The sequence below is a fragment of the Chlamydotis macqueenii genome, chromosome 4, assembly GCF_036417535.1.
Source record: "Chlamydotis macqueenii isolate bChlMac1 chromosome 4, bChlMac1.mat, whole genome shotgun sequence".
Lineage (NCBI taxonomy): Eukaryota > Metazoa > Chordata > Aves > Otidiformes > Otididae > Chlamydotis > Chlamydotis macqueenii.
In genome coordinates, this window is record NC_141559.1 from 58,766,515 (window position 1) to 58,786,786 (window position 20,272).

General features: G+C 43.0%; 1 protein-coding gene across 19 annotated transcripts in view; it reads left to right on the plus strand.

Annotated features, from left to right (window-relative positions):
- The window catches only part of APBB2 (amyloid beta precursor protein binding family B member 2), a 193,921-nt gene that overhangs the window by 168,634 nt on the left and 5,015 nt on the right, over positions 1–20,272 (plus strand). For 16 of the 19 annotated variants that reach the window (XM_086746723.1, XM_086746729.1, XM_086746726.1 and 13 more), the window contains 5 exons: positions 15,042–15,156; positions 17,183–17,270; positions 18,349–18,432; positions 18,916–19,031; positions 19,821–20,000. In XM_086746723.1, coding sequence (XP_086602849.1) covers positions 15,042–15,156; positions 17,183–17,270; positions 18,349–18,432; positions 18,916–19,031; positions 19,821–20,000 — 583 coding nt within the window. Of the gene's footprint in view, positions 1–4,494; positions 4,630–15,041; positions 15,157–17,182; positions 17,271–18,348; positions 18,433–18,915; positions 19,032–19,820; positions 20,001–20,272 lie in introns of those variants that run through there. The other 3 variants (XM_086746731.1, XM_086746722.1, XM_086746733.1) reach the window with 2 other exon arrangements.

Consider the following 20,272-nt stretch of genomic DNA (forward strand, 5'->3'; position numbering starts at 1 on the left):
ATATCGCTCTCTGCAACTTGTCTTGCCTCCGCTGTGTCCCTGGGCCAAGTGTGACTCTGTGACAGGAGGGCAGGTGAAAGGGGGTGATCAGGGAGGCAGCAGGCACCCTCGGCAGTACCGTAATGCGCCGCCTCCAAAGGTGCTAATTGGAAAACAACCTGGCATAAATGGGCCTGGCAGAACTGGTGGGGAGGAGAAGACTGTCTCCCCCGTTTTACAGAGGCAGCGTCCCGTCAGGGCTCACTTTGGAAGTGGAGCTCCGTTCTCATACCTCTGCAGACTGGAAGGTCGCTGGCTGTTTTCCTTGGAGGTCTTGGCCTTTTCCCCTCAGAAATGAGTGTCAGCCGTGACACAATTTCTAGGTATTGTCTTCCCACGTTATTGGCAGGCTCTGGCTTGACCCCTTTTAGCTCAGTCAGCTTGGAAAAGGATATATAGAGCACCATACTGAAGCACTTGCACAGCTGCTCTTGCAGCATTTCTGGCACTTAGAGCCATCAACAAAATCTGCCATTTGAGCTGAAACTTTCCATGTCTGCTTTTTAGCCTTGGGGTGATTTATTTGTTTACTTTAAGTTTGAAGGTAAATCATTCAACCCTATTTGAGCTACCAGAATGTGAAGGGAATGCAGGCAAATAGTCTTCTGTGTGAAACTAATTCATAAATTACGAGACACTCTATGTGGAGTTACTGAGTTAATTGGAAGGCATCTGTAGCAGCAGGATGCAGCCCCTTTTGATTCACGTGCATCCCACGGTGTGGGAGTCCCTCGGCCGTAGCCCCACTCGTTCCTTGCTGCCAGGGGAAGTCCAGCAGCCCAACCACTTGTATTTTTCTCTTACCTTTCTGAATTTCCTCCTGTGCTTTTTTCTTTGTCTGTGCTGGCAGCTGCAATGGTGATTGTTCTGTACAATTTTATCTTGCGTAACAATAGGGGAATTAACACATCTCCCTTTAAGAGTTTATACCAACAGGTCATTTTTTTGCATCTAATTTTACTGTGTTCAAAATCTGCTAGATCCAAGACGCTTCTTCCCCCCTCCCCTTTTTTTTTTCCCCCTAGTACATTGTGTCTAAATTGCTGGAAGATGTTTCCAATATTAAGCTTTTTCTGAGAGATAATATCTGTTTATCCACTTCATATAAAGCTAGTGATTAATGCGTGAAGAAAATTATATGTATTTTGTGTCTCATAATAGTTAGAAACATTGACTGTTTTCTGGGAAAGTAGAAATGATATTGCTTTTTCAATTCTGATTTTCAAATTGACACTGAAATACAGAATCAAGGACTGTTTAGGCTTGAAAAACTTCCAGTATTTGCAATACTGAGATCTAATTTTAACCTCTTGATTTATAAAATGTTAGCAATAGGCATGGTGAAGTCTTTGCTGATTCTGCAAAGCCCAGCAGAAAGCCCTTGTAGCTGAAGCGAAGTAATGAGTGAGGTTTCGGATGGGGAGCTCCACACAGGTCATCACTGGATGTTGAAAAGGGGAAACTCCCAGTTCACTGCATGGAAGGAAGTGGAACAGAGAGCCCTGTGTTTCTTCTTTATGATAAGGCTAAATCTCACACCTCCATTGTAAAGTTTCTGGGAATGTCCATTACATTTGTAAATACGGATCTTCTTTCCAACTTGGCTGCTTTCATAGAACAGCCCAGATCAGAGGGAACATCAAAAGACCACCTGATCCAAACTTCCATGGGAAGAGAGCCTACCTGAGATTTCTAGTACCCTGTCCAGTCACATCTTGAAAACCTCCTGTGATGGCAACTCTGCCAGGTCCCTGGAGAGGTTGTTCTGGTGAATTATTGTTCTTCACAAGGAGCCACATGGAGATTACAAGGGGCAGTGGGTACAAGTTGTGCCAGAAGGCTTTCCTCTCGACGTGAGAAAGTTAAACCTCTGGCTATGTACGTATGCATGTACTTGGGACTTGCACTCCAGTGTGGGATGGATGCGTGAGCTAACCATATCCACATTTAGTTAAAACCTAGTTTAGAAAGCCTCTGTTTTTTCCAGATCTACTCACTAAGCCATTTCTAAGCAACAGATCAGTCCCTGTAACCTTTGCAAGATTGCTAAAGTGAGATGTCTAATGGAATTGGATCCCCTCCCTTCACTGTGCTCTGTCTTTAATCCTACCCTTATTGTTTGAGATGGGATTATTTTTCCACTCCGCTACTTTTTTGTCAGAGTCAATTACAAACTAGGATGATGTAGGGTCCCACATTTTGAGTGGTGCAGTTGACATGCCTGAGGGATGGGATACTATCCAGAGGGACCTGGACAAGCTGGAGAAGTGGGCCCATGTAAACCTCATGAGGTTCAATAAGACCAAGTGCAGGGTCCTGCCCCTGGGTCGGGGCAAACCCTAGTATCAGTACAGGCTGGAGGATAAGAGCAGGGATTGAGAGCAGCCCTGCTGAGAAAGACTTGGGGGTACTGGTGGATTAAAAGCTGGACATGAGCCATCAATGTGTGCTCTCAGCCCAGAAGGCCAATCATATCCTGGGCTACATCAAGAGAAGCGTGGCCAGCAGGTTAAGGGAGATTCTCCCCCTCTGTTCCGCTGTCATGAGACCCCACCTGCAGTACTGTGTCCAGGTCTGGAGCCCTCAACACAGGAAAGACATGGACCTGTTGGAGCGAGTCCAGAGGAGGGCCACAAAGATCGTAGAATCATAGAATGGTTAGGGTTGGAAGGGACCTTCAAAGGTCATCTAGTCCAACGCCCCTGCAAGGAGCAGGGACATCCCCAACTAGATCAGGTTGCTCAGAGCCTCATCCAGCCTGGCCTTGAACGTTTCCAGGGATGGGGCCTCCACCACCTTTCTGGGCAACCTGTTCAGTGTTCTATAACTTGCATTGTGAAAAATTTTTTCCTAATTTCCAATCTAAATCTACCCCCCACTATTTTAAAACCATTACTCCTTGTCTTATTGCAACAGGCCCTACTGAACAGCCTCTCCCCATCTTTCTTGTAGGCCCCCTTGAGACCGCTGTAAGGTCTCCCCGAAGCCTCCTCTTCTCCAGGCTGAACAGCCCCAACTCTCTCAGCCTGTCCTCATAGGAGAGGTGCTCCAGCCCTGGAGCAGATGATCAGAGGACTGGAGCACCTCTCCTATGAGGACAGGCTGAGAGAGTTGGGATTGTTCAGCCTGGAGACAAGGCTCTGGGGAGACCTTACAGTGGCCTTCCAGTACCTAAAGGGGGCTTATAAGAAAGGTGGGGAGGAACTTTTTAGCAGGGCCTGTTGTGATAGGACATGGGGTAATGGTTTTAAACTAAAAGAGGGTAAATTTAGACAAGGCATAAGGAAAAAAAAATTATGATAAGGGTACTGAAGCACTGAAACAGGTTGCCCAGAGAGGCAGTTGATGCTTCATCCCTGGAAACATTCAAGGCCAGGCTGGACGGGGCTCTGAGCAACCTGATCTGGTTGGAGATGTCCCTGCTCCTTGCAGGGGGGTTGGACTAGATGACCTTTGAAGGTCCCTTCCAACCCAAACTATTCTATGATTTTTGTGCACAGTGTATGAACCTTATTCAGATGCTCACTGGAGATGAGCCCTTCTTAAGAGAGGGGCATTGAGGTGTATGCAGGAGGCAGGGGCAGGAGAGCAGGACTAAGCAGCTGTCTTCTGGAAAATGGTTATTATCCCTGTAGAGACACTATACATTGCATAAAGTGGTGCCCTGTTTTTAAGGGAGGAGTGATCAGAAGCAGGCAGCAACCTGTTCCCCAGCACAGCTAACCCTTTGTGGTGTTTCGTGGTGGCTGGCGTGACCCAGAAAGCAGGCAGCTGTGGTGGGAGCCGGGGACCCGCGGCAAGCTCTGCCTGGGGCTCAGGCAGGCAGCAGGGCAGAGGGAGAAGAGCAGCCCCCAGCCAGGGAAGCTTGTGCCTCTCCTGCCTGCCTTTGCCTTTGGAAAAGGGATGTTAAGTCCTACCAAGAGTTAGTGGTTGGTGAGGTGCTTCAGAAGTGAAGGTGTGCAGTGATTTTGTATGTCCTGGCTTCAGCTCAGTGCTTGTGTGAGGTTGTTACCCAGGCTGTCACTTCTTTAGGGTGCAACTTTCAGAGGAACCCAGGTGTCCCTGGAGCATGAGCTTTTGGAAAAGGCATTAAAAAAAAAGTTACAATTTTTCTATTATTTCAGCTTAAACAAAGTAAAGTTTTCACTGTTTCAAGAATTATTCTTATTTGTTTTGTCAGTGTCAGCTTTAGATAGTGTCATTTTGGAAGAAGGAAGGTCCATGCACTTTGTGTGTCTATTTATGCTTTCTGGATATACTTTCCGGACTTGTGTGTGGTATTTTAAGCTTAATTACCTCCCAGTGTTGATATGTCTGTGCTGCCTCTCTAAATTCAGCTGATGCCTGTTGGCTTCTTTGCGTGTTTCCAAAAATACAAACTTCAGAGCAACAGGATTCAACCAAAATAAGTGTTGAAAGGAAATAGTGGCGGTATGCTTAGATACACCGTGCTACAAACAAACAGCAAACGTTAAATGTGTAGCGCTTCTTTCAGCTACCCTGTCTCATCGTACGCTGGAGCTCTGTCTGCGTGACTGCTTTCTAACTTCCTCTTTCTGTTTCTTCATGCTTCCCTGGATTCAGAGAGAGGTAAATGATTTTTGTTTCTCCGTTGTTGTCTGTGTTTGTCCTTCTGGCATGCATCAAATAATGCTTGTACCAGTTTGCTTGTATCAGTGTACAGAAGCTAAACTTCAGTGAGTAAATTCATACTTCTCTGCCACCTTTCCACCTTGCTGTTAACAGTATTTGTAAAGTTGATGTTGCCTGTTGGTTGTTTTTTTTCCAGGTCTCAAACCCTCAAGTACTAGGACGGTTTAAAATCATGCGATGCAGTGATTTGATATTTGCTTCCGGTGTTTTGAGTTTAAAATTTAGACATTGTTGTTTTCTGTAGTCTGAAATGCAGGAAAATGGTATTAAAATCCCACCTTTTAGTTTCAAAAATTTCAAAAATTTAAAAATTTAAGAGCTAAGTTGAGCAAGAGTTGGAAACAATGTTTACTTCCTATTTTTAGTATTTGTTTCGGATCCAGCTGGGTTGGTCGGTTGTCTTTAAGGTTCGAAGAAAAGTTGTCCCCAGTATGTTTGGTTGGTTTGGATGTACAAAGGGATTGTTTGGGATTCTCTACAATGCTTCCCTTTTCATGGAAGCGCAGACAGTGGGGCATTGTAGTCAGATGCTTTGCAGCACAAGGGCTGCAGCCACTCCAAAGGCTCTTACTGATAGAATTGCATCCCTCAGATGAGACTTGGGGTTTGTTTGCTCTTCTAAATTGCAAGGACTTGATACTGGGACTGGGTGGAAGGAATGTGGTTTGGAGATGGGGACCGTTCCTCATGTTTGCTTTGTGGAATATAATGAGAATGGTTTGCAGGCTTCACTGGTTTTTAATCAATTCTTTAGGCAGCGCTGGCCTAGGGAAATGTTTGAACTTTCTTGATTATGGCTTTGCAATCTAATGTAGATTTCATGCGTATGGGAAGCAGTGATCCTCCCAGACTAACACTGGCAAAAGTGTGCTGCAAGCAGATTCGTGGGTAGCGTCTGCGTGCGATTGCCATGTTCTCCGTCTGAATAACAAAGAGCAAAGGAGAACGAGCAAGCACTGCTTATAAAACAAATCACACTGAAGAGATTAGTTGTTCTGGTGTAGTCTGCTGTCTTTTTCAATTAAATCTCTAGTAGTGCTTTGAGCATCTTAACTTGATGTATTTCTTTATTAAATCTTTAAATATTCTGTATAAACAAAGGCTCATATCTTCCAATTAGAACTGGAAGATAGAAGCATTGTCAAAAATATCTAAATACTAATTTAGCAAAATCAAATTTACAGGATCTGCTGTAAAGAGGCTGTTCAGAGGTTCACAGGCATAACAACACATTCATTTACTTAAAGGAAATTCAGCATTGATCAAAAATGCTAGTCTGGCCATCCCGAGGAGTTAAACCACCACTTTGTGATGCTACAAAGCAGCAACTACAATGGCCTTGGCAACCTACCTCATTTGTGTGTCTTTTCCTTGAAAACTGCTGCACAGTGTAACAAGGCAGACCCTTGCCCATGCACGTTGCATAAATGCTGTGAAGTAATTAAGCAGAAAAAAAAAAAAAAAACCAGCAAAACCACCATGAAAAAAGTGTGGCAGTAAAGTCAGTGGTCAGTGATTTTCGTAGGATCTGTCATGGAAGTTCTGTTTTCCTTTAAGTCCATTTGTAAAACAAGCTGAGGTCTAAGCTGCTGCCTGACTTTTCAACTTGCCATGACTGTCTAGCGGTTAGCGAGCAGCAGTAAGCCCCGTCTGACCCTCAAGCACCAGCTGGACTGGCAAAGTTAGCTGGGTCCTCCTCGTGCTGCCAGTGCTACAAGAGCACAGTCTCCAGGGCAGTCGTGGTGGTGACCATGGTACATGTGAGACTGTCCTTACCCTGATAGTAGCACCTCAGCCATGCAATCATGCCATGAGGCTGGGAATGAGGAACCAGCATGGAACAGAAATCTTGGCTGTTCAATCTGTACTGTTGTCACTATGTTAACACAGCTCATGGATCTGGAGAACTTAGATATTGAGTTGCACTTGGACGTGACTCTGTCTATGTAGATCTGTGGCCCTTTGCAGGCATGGAATATAGCCCTTGGTAGTAGAAAGGGAAATTATTTGTAACATCTCAGAGCCATCTTTCTAGCTAGCAAGGCAGTGGTGGCAAGGCTGACAGAAGTCCTGTCCCTTCCCCTGCAAGAGGAGGTGGTGGGCACGTTGAGACGTGGGAAGCACGTCAGGGAGAATGGCCTCTGCGGCTTTGCGAGGATCAGCCTGCAGGAGGGAAATTGGAGTGAAAGTCGTACAAATGCCTTCAGGCTTGGAAGCGCTGGACTCGGAAAGGCTGAGCTGGGTATCGGACGTATCAGCTCTGTGAGGGTTTTAACAAATTTTGGAAGCATGCAGAACTGTGGCAATGATAAGACATCAAAGAAAAACCAGCAGGCTGTGTGTTTTAGGGCTGCCAGATTAAAGCCTCTGAGTATCGCACAAAGTAGCCGTAGCTCCTCCTTGAGAGTTAGCAAGTGACGTTATCAAGGAATGAAGCAAACAGCCTTTCAGCAGGGGATAATTTGCCCTACAAACTTTATACATGAATTAGAAAAACAAGCTATGCTGTGTCAGTGCCAGACCTTTCGAGGAGAATTTAATAAATGCAGAATTGATGTTTTGCTGCAAGGAAACCCATTTTCAAGTTGTGCGATAGCTGAAATTAAAAAAGGCTCTCAGAAGTCTCCGCTTGGGAGGACATCTTAACTGCTTAACTACTTGGATCAGAAATTAACGACCAGGGTAACGTACTGGTGGCCAAGTATGCCATTCTAGGGAGCAGCCAAAGAGGTGCAGGAGCTCTGTAGGGTGAAGCACTTGGAGTGAAGAAAAATTGCAGGGCTTTCATATGTTTTTAGGATTGCCAGCAACTGTCAGGAATGTAGGAAAAAGTCATTCTCTCCCACATCTCTTCCAACTCTAATCACTGAGGAGAGAGGAGTGCATGTGGTTAAATACACCATGACTATCTGGGGGAAATGGGAAGGAGAAGACTCATGGGAGCAGTCATTTTTCTTCCTCCTCCTGCAGGATTTGATTCCAAAGTGGTTGGTATAGTCTTGGAGAAGGGGCTGTGGATTTCCTTTGGAGAGTGTGGAAGGGAAGCAGTGGTTTCATTCAGTGTCTGTCTGGGATCTGGTAGGTGAAATGGAAGTTGAAAGGTCCTCAGTAAATCTTCTACAAACAGATTTTGGAGCTTATGTGAATCTTCTTTGTTTTGTCTAGTTTTAGTTTCTTTTCTTTGGGTTTTTCTCCCTGACTTCGCAAACTCCTTGACGTGAACCTAATAAAAAGACAAGTGAACTGAACAGTGTCCCAGACTCTAAATCAGTTCCCTTCCTCCTATGTGAAAGAACAGTCTTCTTAAAAGATTTTAAATGTTAATCCAGAAGATCTGTATTTTTTATCATATGTATTACTGCAGAATTTCTTGCACCTCATCATCTCTGCTCGTGGTCTTGTTGGTGCTCTGTTTATCTGCTTTTCTTTCTGTGTGGCTCCTCTCACTTGCCTTGCTCTTCTCCGCTTGTTTGCTCTGCTCCCTCAGATGTCCATGTCTCACTGGTGAATGGCAGCCTCCCACCGGCTGCCTTCTGACTGTGCTCTGCCATCGCAGTGGTTGCTCTCCCGTTTCTTCTCCCTGCTTTCACAAATCGTTGGTCAGCTGTTTGCAGGAAAGCAAAGTAAAGCCTGAGGGTTGTAGACTCAGGAGATGGTTTCCCCACAGCCCAGCACTGACCTCACAGTTGCGGGAATCTGTACAGTCACACCAGTATGTAGAAATCACCAGTGATCTTCTGTAGGCTGTTCAAGATTAATTTCAATTACGTTTAAGCCAAGCCTAGAGGATATCATTTTCTGGTTTGAGGATTCTTGTTACAATTTGTAATACATAAATCTGTAAAGCAATTTACATTTTCCTGCATATGTATCACTTTAATATAGTTGTTTTATATAGCAGCAATTTAATTTTGATTGATAAGAGTAAAAATTCTTATTTCAGACTTCAAGGCTAGGGTGTTGTTTTTTTTAACAACAAAAAAAAAGGATTATGCTCCTTTGAAAAAGTAAATGTATAGTGAGAAGGTAATAGAGGATGTGCTGCTGTTTCAGGCAGTGCTTAATTGGGATGTCTCCTAGGACTCTAGCCTAATAGTGCCAAATGGCCATGGCTGCTACTCAAACAGGGCGGCATTAGCATAAATTGCATTTAATGTGATTATATTCATCCAAGGTTGAGCAGCTAAGTGATGCTTAGCCAGGTGTTAAATAGGTATGGCTATCTAAGGTTTAGTCAATTACTGTAGACATTTGCCAATTAAAGAGGGTAAAAGAGCAAATAAAAATGAAATTCTTTTCTACTTAGCACCTTACATTGTCTTTGCAATTTTCTAAATCACTTTTTAAAATGTCTCTCTGTATTCCTGTACTCTTTCAAAATCAAGACATTTCTACTGAATTTTCAGGAAAATAATTTTCTTACCTATTTTTCTGATTTTCTGGCTTTTTTCCAGAGTACTGATTTATATCCAGTTCTTATATCCAGAAAGATACTAGTGGATCATGTGGTACATGCACAAATTATTTTTTTTAAAAAAAGAAAGCTCTCTTATGCAGTACCCCATTTCTATAATCCTATATCAACAGAAGTGATGCACTTGTGTTGTAAAGTTTAAGAATATACAGCTTTTTTTCTGCAGTGAAATACATTATTCTCCCACTAAGCACCTTGCTGCTCTCCCCACTGATATGGAGGGGAGTTTTACCAGGAGGTGTAGCTCAAATTCCATGTATTTCATGTGCATACACACCTTACTGAGACAGAGAAGACTCCAGCTGGAAGAGATGTCATCTATTAACTCTGCATTAGCTCAGTGACAAGCCATGGGCTTTGTAACGGGTTTTGACTTTCTTTTTTCCCTTGTTTTCCCAGCAAGCTATAAAGACAGGAGAATGGTAAGAGGAGGTGTTTACCCTTTTCCATCATCTTCTATTGCAAACACGTTACTCGACACTTCCTCATTATCGAAGGAGCTGGTTGCACATAAATCTCACTTAAATGTTAATCAGCTTCAAGTGAACTGCCGTGGAATGAAGGCTTACCGATGAAGTGACCCAGAAGGGATCCAAAGTGCAAGAAGAATCAGAGAGCTATCTTTGGGCTTATTTGGTATTGAAGGCTTTGGACAAACAAGAAGCTATTGCCTCCTGGTACTGTGTAGGGAAACACAAAACCTTTCCCTAGTGTCACTCTGTTATTGATGCTGCAGGGAGCAGATACTCTAGAATCTTTTTTTTTTTTTTCTCCAAGAGGGAGCGCAGAGCTGGGTTTTGTTTTCCCAGTGCCTAGAAATGCCTGAAGCAAGGCTGCAAGGCTCCCGCTGGCGCTGCAGGAGCCGACTGCCACCAGCCTGTACTGCCATCTCCAGGTCCTGGCTACCGGGCTGCCATTTAGGACTGCTCGTGGGAGTGTGGCATCGAGGTGACTTCATGAATTAATGAAATCAATTGTATTGTTTGCACACTGTTAGAAGGGAGAAGGACAGTTCGTGTGCTAATTTTGATTGATGATTTGAAAACAGATGGTGCTGGCAGGGTTGCGTGTGATGCAGCACCACAGGTTTTGAAGAACTCAGATTTCCTCCTATGTCTCAGCAGATTTACAGATGCAGGCCCTGATCATCTCAAGGTTTATGCATATTCAGAATCCACGCATGTTATTAGCTGATTTACTTTGTTCAAGCTGTTCAGGTACTTAATGTGAAACATTGGTGTGTGAGTCTGAAACACCACTGCAAGGGTTTTATTAGCTCTCAGAAGTTAAAACTGATGGACTAGCTGGTGTTTCATTTTCTCCCGTAGTTGTGCTATACTGCCTTGCTTATGAATGCATACCGGTACGCACATAAGCTGCAGAACCAAGAGCCAGAGAAGCTCAATAGAAGTGTTATGTGCACTGCTGCTGTACTGAGGCAGCTCTTGCTGAGCTGAGGTGCAGGTCAAGTGTCTCTAACAGTGCCTTTCTGGTACCCACCAACACCCCGTGAGGGGCGGGAAGTGGCATTTCTGGCTCTTCTTCAAGGTGACTTAATGTGAGTGGAATTTCAGGGACAAAGACAAGACATTTCTCATGGCCGCAGTAGTTTTCCAGGCAACACACTGGAGACTTGCTGCAAACAGTAGAGGTGTCAACATTTCTTCAAGAAGAACCGCCAGTATCAATACCAGCTGGGGGATGAAGGGATTGAGAGCAGCCCTGCCGAGAAGGACTTGGGGGTACTGGTGGATGAAAAGCTGGATGTGAGCCGTCAGTGTGCCCTCGCAGTCCACAGGGCAAATCATATCTTGGGCTGCATCAAAAGGAGCATGGCCAGCAGGTCGAGGGTGGTGATTCTGCCCCTCTACTCTGCTATCATGAGACCCTACATGCAGTACTTTATCCAGCTTTGGAGCCCCCATTATAAGAAGGACGTGGACCTGTTGGAGCGAGTCCAGAGGGGGCCACAAAGAGGATCAGAGGGCTGGAGCACCTTTCCTATGAGGACAGGCTGAGAGAGTTGGGGCTGTTCAGCCTGGAGAAGAGGAGGCTCCAGGAAGACTTCATAGCAGCCTTCCAGTACCTCAAGGGGGCCTACAGGAAAGATGGGGAGAAACTTTTTAGCAGGGCCTGTAGCAATAGGACAAGGGGAATGGTTTTAAAGTAAATTAGACATAAGGAAGAAATTATTTCCTGTGAGGGGAGTGAAGCACTGAAACAGGTTGCCCAGAGAGGTGGTGGATGCCCCATCCCTAGAAACATTCAAGGCCAGGCTGGATGGGGCTCTGAGCAACCTGATCTGGTTGGAGATGTCCCTGCTCCTTGCAGAGGGGTTGGACTAGACGACTTCTAAGGGTTCCTTCCAGCCTTCCACCAGCAGTCTGTGGAGGAGAGCGTTAGGTGGTCTATATGTAGGGTCACTACCAGCTGCATCAGAAAATCAACACGTTGCATTTTAACTAAAAATTACATCTTTGTGTGCAGTATCTGCCCTTTGGCAAGTGCAGAGCAGGTCTGTCTCATCAAGACTGTTGACATCCTCCTCTTGCGGGGGCAAAAGTGTTGCAGGCATTTCTGTGGCAGATGAGCCCCCTAGTCACCTGGAGCATCCCATTACAGGTACCAGATCCATAACACTTATCAGACTCCTCCTCCCTGCCCTCACCACAGGTCTTGCCATTCAGAGAGGTTACTGAGCTGGCCTCTGCACGGTGTCTCGGTCATTTCATTTGGCTATTAGCCTTGCAGGAACAAAGAAATGTTCTTACAGAAAAGTGCATGAGCTCATTAAATGTCAATGTTGCCCTTCACATTGGTCTCCTTTGATCAGAAAAGTAAATTTATGCTTGTGAAAGAAATGAGACTCAGCAGGCCTCCAGTCCACCTCTCTGCCTTTACAATGGTGTTGAAAATACTCTCATCTAAAGTGTTTCCCAGTTATGGGGCATAATTATGGGTTGTGTTCCTTTATGATCAAAATCTTTGATCCTGACAGAATTCAGTCTTTAGTTTAACACAATTTTAATTGTTTGCCTCACTTTTATCTCTGCAGTCCTTTGAGTCCTACCTCCACTGGGAGATAAGGTGCTGACTAAACACGTTTAGTGTTATCTTACAGGTTCCTTTAAGGCTGGTAGTCCTTGCAGTTGAGCTTGGGTCTCAGCTAAACTCTCTGCAAGGTGAGATTTAATGTGGCCTCAGGGGTTGTCCATGCTTCAGTGGCAGCGCAGTGGAGGTGCCCTGCCTGACTATGGTCTCCTGCAAAAAAGCACCGTGGTTTATTGGGGCAGCTGTGGTGTGCAGGGCATTGCCAGAGCTACTGATCAAAGGCTGAACCATAATTTCTTGGGCTGTTACAAACTGGCAACACATTTTGCTGGCAACACGTTATGTCCTCCAAGCCCCAATGACTTGCTTTGGTGGCTTTGTTTCATCTTAGTTTTTGTTAAGGATAAAAGAAGGTTGTAACAGATAGCTGTATGGCTAACAGAGGGGACAAGTTATCTTCTGTGTTTGTGCAACTCCTTGAAGGTGGTGGCCTTAGAATTAGAAATCCTGGTATTGTGCAGTGCTGCTTGGGCGGTGCAGATTTCTGTTTATCCAGACAGGCTTCTGTGTAGTGCAGGCAACTTGGCAAAACAGCGCAGGTTGCTCATCCTAGGATCGTCTTGTAAATGAATGCATAAATCACTTGTTCACAAATCCTCACAGGGATAATATCAATCAGAGCTAAATGCTTCTAAATGGTAATAAATAGCCAAGTAATGTCACATAGATGGCTTTCAGTGTTATTTTAAGTTAACGCAAACACAGCTTTCAGCTGTTAAGTTTGCTCTCTGAAGGAACACACCTTGATCCAACAGCGAGGTGTGCGCAGCAGTCTGCTTGTTTATGCGTCTTTGCTACCGTGCGGTGATGGTCACTGCTAGCAAGTTTTTCTGGCATGTGAAGGGAGGGGAATCTTAATGAAGTTCAGTCCATATCTGTTAAGTGAACAATGTTTTCATATTGCAGTTAAAATATTTGTAAGGGAGGGTATTTGGACTCAAAAATGTGAAGTCTGAAACTTAGGGCATTAAAAGGTGGCAGCTAAAGTCAAACACATAGAAACAAAAATCTCAAATGCTTAGGATGTCTGGAAGCTCCTCACTTACAGCTCTCAAATCAGGCAAGGTCTCTTCAGAGCTCAGGATATTCTATGTGGGACTTCTGTGAGCCTGAGCATTTCCAAATAGCTGCTCTGCAGATCTTTCAGGAGCATCAGTAATGTTGAAAGCTTACTTCAAAAGGCAAAAATCTCCAAGTTTTTTTTTTATGCAGTATTTGGTTTCAGTTTTGTTCCCCATAGCTGCTAATTTTTCTTACCTCATAGCTGAGCCATACCCCGTTCTGTTAGCCTTATTACTAGAGTCCAGCTAGGAGACTTCAATTTGCCTTTGAAACATCAAGCTAGGAGGAAACCCTTCCAAAGCAAGGCTTGCCATGTGTAGAGATGAGCCAAAAAGCATCAGCTTTTTTCCAGGAGCAAGATTCCAGCTGGAACTCAGCATCTCCATGAACTTGCAGTGCAGCAAAAGGGAATGACGTGCTAGGAGGCTCTTGCAGGTGGTGACCACTGTGCTTGGGGGTCAGACTGGAGCTAGGAAACCTCAGGGCATCTTCTGTAATAGCCAGAGCTGGAAGTCCAGCTGTCTGTCTGCCACAGTCTCTGGTTCTCCCTGGATCAGTTCAGTACAAAATTATTCAGTTCACTAAGCATCTACAATGAACGAAGAAACTGGCAATCCATGCTACACTAAACCCTTCTCAGGATACTTAGAGACTTTAGTATAAACTGAAGTATTCCTGTATACAAAATCTGTGGTTTAGAAGGAGAGGGACAATATGGGGTTTTGTCCACCTGGAGTATCCCTCCTATCAGTTGGGATCTTGCTGGTAATTAGTTACACGTGAAGAGGAAAGGCACTTAAAAGAGACTTCAGGCATAACTGTCAACAGGTTAATGATGTCTTTCTCCAAGAGGGTCAGGAAGGCAAATTAGCTCATGGTGATGGGCTCCCGGAGAAGGGACAGTTCTTAACTTGATAGCCAAAAAAATAGGGGTGTATCCAAGCTCTGATGCTTTCTTTACACCATGGGCCCACTTTGACTTTTTCAGAAGAGCTCCAAATCTTAAACACCCCAAGAGCAAATAAACAATCCTGGCATTTCCATCAGCCATGCTAGAAAGCTATGCAATGTCATGGTGGCTAGCCAATATGGTGCAAAAATCTCTTTTGTAGGGCAGCTTTATTTAACTTTTGAAAAAATAAGGTCAGGAATTTAGGTCAATTAGTGTGAGCAAAGCTCAGCAGGTTCACATCTCCCTTATGCAACCAGATCTCTAATTACTATCTGCATATTTTAAACACTTCATACAGTCCTTTGAAATATGATTTTTCTCTAACTAGAGTCTTGTATGCTGTTTCTCAGATTTTTTTAGCATTTAAGAGATGCTTGTGTTTTCTGTCTTAATCTGTAATTTTCTTCCCACTTCATCTTCAATAAAATATTTGAGTAAATTTTCCCATGTATTTACAATTGCAGTTAGAATTACAAGTTGTAAGTTCAGTAAGTTGCCAGGGTTAGGAAACTGTAATGAGCTCTTTAATTATGTAGGTTAAGCACCAAACTTTACAGATGTGCTTCATGGGTATGGAGTTTATTACATCTGCAGATCTGCTTTGTCTAAGGCTTGTGTTTTCTTCTCTGACAGCTGAGACATGTATCTGTTAAATTGAAGTAGGACCTGCTCTTTTGGAGATAGTACTCATTCTAATGCCTTGATTCGTTTTGCTTGTTTCTAACATGTCAATTCCTTTTGTTTACACAGAGACTTTGCTTATGTGGCAAGAGACAAAGACACAAGAATTCTGAAATGTCATGTGTTTCGATGTGACACACCTGCAAAAGCCATCGCCACAAGTTTACACGAAATCTGCTCAAAGGCAAGTGGATTTAAAGTCAGCTGTGTTCATCTGTTTAGAGGCCCCTGAGCCTAATACAGGCAATCAGCAATTGTACGCAGTGGTAGTTTAGTTTCTGTCACTGGCAATGAGAAACAGTGTAGAAAATTTGTAAAGCAAAGGACACAAATGTGTGGAGTAATGTGAGGGTGAGCGTTCAGATTTGGGGAGGATGATGTATGCTTTTGATTCGACAACTGTGTATAGAGACTGAAGGTTTTCTTCAATAATAAAAAAGCTGCGGCTTCAAAATAGAAAAAGAACACACAGCTTCAGTTAATAATAAATGGTGATATTAAACTCTGTAAATAAATCAGACCTTGTTTGAATGGTACTATTCAATGGAATTGTCCTGCAGGACAGACAGGAAAATAGTTACTAATGTTACTCTGCCCACTTAAAAAAAAAAAGGCAGGGAGAAGAGGGGATTTAAGCTACTCTAGTTACAAATATTAAAGGATCTTAGCTCCTGCTTGTGGCAGTGTTGTCTGTGGTACTGGTCTGTGATACTGGAGAGGACTGTTCTGTTCAGTGGTTTTACGTTACAGATTTGTCACCATTCCCTGGTTATTAATTTTGACTTTCTTTCATGACCGGTTCATGAGTATCCTCTGTACGGTCATTTCATGCAGCGGTAGCAAGGCAGCACATCCTTTATGGCAGGAAAATATGATTGAAACGCTTTACAGAGAGGCAGTTAAATCAATCTACTTGAAACTTTTTTATTATTTTATTGAATTGAGGTGGATTTGAGGCTGCATCCCCCTTTTTAAAAATATTATGCTGCTCATTTTGATTGTCCTTAAAACATCAGTTTGCACCACAGGAAAAGTGGGCCATGGGATGAGTAACCTTATCAGTTCTCCCTGTATAACTTGTCCCTCCTCGTGAGTCACAGCTCTTCTAGAAAAGCTTGTTAGGAAACCTTTAGGTTTTAAAAGTATACTGATTTATTGTATGCCCGTCATTTGCTTTTTACATTGTGTCTTCATGTTAGCGAATGGAAACAAACAGTGATGTGGAATTCCCCTCTGTAGCCAGTTGTATAGTCTAAAAAGTCTTCATTTTTGCAACACTGCAGACACAGCTACTGAACTTGTGATCTTTCATGCAAACAAGGAGAGCATTTGCACAGTGTGCATCACTGTAACCTGGGCAGCAGCGTTTTGCCAGAGGCAGAGGCAAAGTAGCCCAGCAATTGTGCAAAGCCTGGCAGGTCCGTGGGGCTTGGGTGCTGAAGGAAATGCAGGTGGCAGGACTCAGGGAGCTGCTTGGGTTGGCCGGGGAGCTGCAGGATGTGCTTGGTGAAGTTTCACACAGGGGACTGCAGCAGTGGCTGGCTGGAGAAGCCTAGACCCTCAACTTTCTCCTCTAACTCTCAGTTCTCACAGATGTTTCCAGCAAGTTTAGCAGGGAAAAATACGCTATAGAAGCCCTACCACAGCCGCTTATATCCAGTAAGGTCAACATCCAGTAAATGCCATGGTAGCTATACACAGGGGTATCAGAAAGGCAGTAGAGCTGTCACATGTTTAACTGTGACATGAAACTCCTGGCATAAATTTTGGATAAGAGAGCAACTAAGCATTTAAAACCATAGCTAAGAGTAACACAATAAAACAGGATAGTGTTGTTAAGTAGAGCATATTCCTTCGTAATTCAGCAACAGATGTAATCCTGATTCAGGGAAGCACTTGGCATGTGCTAACTGACACGCTGGACCTCTTTGCTGAGCCAGAGATTCTTCCTAAGCTGGCGTGTATTGGTTTTCATCTGCTAGCGGGAATATTATCATGTGTCCCTGTAACAGAAAATACTATCAAAATATAAAACCTAAAAAAAAAAGGGGAGAGAAATTTGCTAGAAGCATCTTCAGCAGCGTTTAGTCATGTAGCCCCTGACTTATTTCAGATTTCAGAAACTAGGGCTGTAATGGGAGTAAATTTGTACTTGTAGCTGCTACTGTACTATTTTTTTTTTAATGCTGTATTATCACCATCCTCTTCAGATTATGGCTGAACGGAAGAATGCTAAAGCTATGGCTTGCAGCTCATTGCAAGACAGGACAAATGTCACCCTTGATGTTCCTCTGCAAGGTACTGTGTGTTACAGCTAGTATCTGTGGGATGGTCCTACTTTAGATAGGTTTCGTTTCTGGTGCTGCGTCTGACCACAATGCAGCATGCTGGGTGGAGAGATCAGGAGTGTAATCTGCTCTTTTAGTTACTGTATCTGACTGTAACTGGCTACCGACTACATTAAACATTTTTGCTGGTTGTGTTGACAGTTGTCAGTTGTGTCAACTTGTGCATTTCCTCTTTTATTTTGAAATACAGATTTTGTAAATGCAGTCTTACTTATTTGTATCTACTTGCACATATTGTCTACTTCACATCAAAATACCTCATGACTTGAGACTGCACAAATTGGCCAAATCTTCCTTAAACCCAGAATATTCTCCAGTTATTCTCTTGGATTCAGGGGAGCTCTAGGAGGGCTCTTCCAAGTTTTCAGCATCAATTTTATCAGCTCCCAAGGCAAGAGGTGCAAGAGGATTGTCATCCGACTAAAGGGTCTTTTGCACACTCTGCTGCATGGTAAAAGGTTGCCTTTGCATGTCTTTATTAGTCATAGCTTAATAGTTGCTGTTCTTGAAAGCATTCCAGGAGAACAAACATACTCTGGGTTAGCTTTACAGGAAATTACATGCTTTAGATCCACCAGTCTATACTGAATATCTTACTCCTAATCCATACATCAACTTGTGTAATTGTCTGCTTGGACAGCAGGATTGATTACTGCTAGACTCTGTTAACATATTAACAGGGATGCTATTAAAAACAGATTCCAAATTTTATGTAGTTATGCAATGAAATTTAGGTCTGTATGTCTCAGAGACACATTCATCTACATTTTCTGGTTTTTAATATGACAGCAATATAACGTGACCTTATTCTTAGCTTAGATCAAGAATAAGGTGATGCAGTTATTCCTAATTCCTTTAGAAATTATTGAGCACTGTGCTTGTCAGAGGGAGTGAAAATTTCTTTTAATCAATACAATACCTTCAGAGTACAATTTCTGGGTAAACTGTTTTATATTATTGATTAAATAAAAGGGATTTTCCCTGCTGTGAATGCTGATAAACAGAAATTGATTTTTGTTCCCATGCAGTAGATTTCCCAACACCAAAGACAGAACTGGTACAGAAGTTCCACGTCCAGTACCTGGGCATGCTACCTGTCGCTAAACCCGTGGGTATGTAACACTTGTTCTTAAGTGACTTCCAAAGCACCCTGCATAAACTCTCAGGGCTGGACTTTGCTAGCCAAGTGTAAATGCCTGGTTTTCGAAGGATAAGGCATGAAGACATCTGGTATTCGGGGCCTCATTTGAACATATATTTTACAAACAGAGTATTTTGGGAGCTGTCAAGAAGGCAGAGTTTCTTTCTACTGCTTTCTCCGAATATGAGCTCTGCTATGAATGAGAAAGGCCCTAGAGAACCAAAACGGTGCAGCAGCTGAACAAGATGTGAGCCTGTTTTTTCTAAGCCAGAGGCACTTGTTTTCTTTCTGCAGTTGAAGAAAACCAACTTCACAACCCTTCCTTCCATCATCAAATTTCTTTCAATAAGGAGTCCAAAACAATGTGTTTTCTGTACTATTATGTGACAACAAATATTTTCTTATTGTTTACTTATGTATTTGTTTTTCATTACCATGTTTTCTTCTGTTTTAGGAATGGATACTCTGAATAATGCCATTGAAAGTCTAATGGCTTCCTCGAGCAAAGAAGACTGGATGCCAGTTACCATGAATGTTGCTGATGCTACTGTCACAGTCATCAACGAAAGAGTATGTCAGACTGTCTTGTTTAGAACACGTTTAACATAACTGGAGTGTTGAAAACCAGGAACACATAAACACTAGTAGAAAGAGTTCCTTTGTACTAGAATTCATTTGCTTATCTTGCATTTTATTTTTTTCCAGGGCTGTGAATCTGCAGAGGCTCCTACTGTTTGTATCAGCTTCAGCTTTATTTACCATTCCAAGCATGTTCTCAAAAATATAAATTATTATAAGTATTGATTAGATACTTAAAACAAATTCAGTCTTATCCTTTCTAGGAATTTTGAGCCTAAAATGTTGTAGGTTAAGCCCTAAGTAGCAATCCTAAATTCTGAACTGTATTTATTTTATTCTTGGTATGGAAGCCAAGAGTAAGATTAAAATCTGTGTTTCACATCACTGTCCTTTTGGAGAGCATTTTCTGTAGAGATTAATACAATGAAACTTTCCAAGAATGTCTTTTCTATGTATGTCTGTTGATGAGGTCTTACACCAGCGCCTCTAACACACCAGTGACAGGGCAGTATCCTTTGGAGTCATACATTTTGTCACAAAAGAAGCACTGCTTGAAATGCACAGTATGCTTGGTGCAAACGCTCAAAGCCTTGGTCTTCTGGTGACAGCCTAGAAGGGGAGATCCAGCCCGGGCCTGAGCACAGTGGGCATATGCACCCAGATGAAAAGGAATTGGAATTCCACAATACTGCATCAGTCTCTCCCCGTTTTAGTCTACTTAAACTTGAAAGTTCTACAGAATAGCCAATAGTAATGATTAATCATTTGATTCATAACCAGAATGAAGAGGAAATCATGGTGGAGTGTCGTGTGCGGTTCCTGTCTTTCATGGGAGTAGGCAAGGACATTCACACGTTCGCCTTCATTATGGATACGGGAAACCAGCATTTTGAGTGCCACGTTTTTTGGTGTGAACCAAATGCAGGCAATGTATCAGAAGCTGTTCAGGCTGCTTGTATGGTAAGTAACCTTCAAAGGCACCTCATAGCACTTAGGTTTTTCACTGCCTCCATAAATAATTGTCTTTCCAAATTTGCAGTTATATTAATTGAAATTAATACAGACAGAAAAAGAAAGAAGAGATTAAAGTAGGAATTGGGAGTCTGATCTAGTTAATCAATTAAATTCCAACATTTTTAAAGTCTGAAATGTCGATTTAGTGAACAATGCCCCTTTAATCATCTTCCCTCCCAACCTCTGCAACATCTGTGTAAGTTAGAAATCTTCTGTCA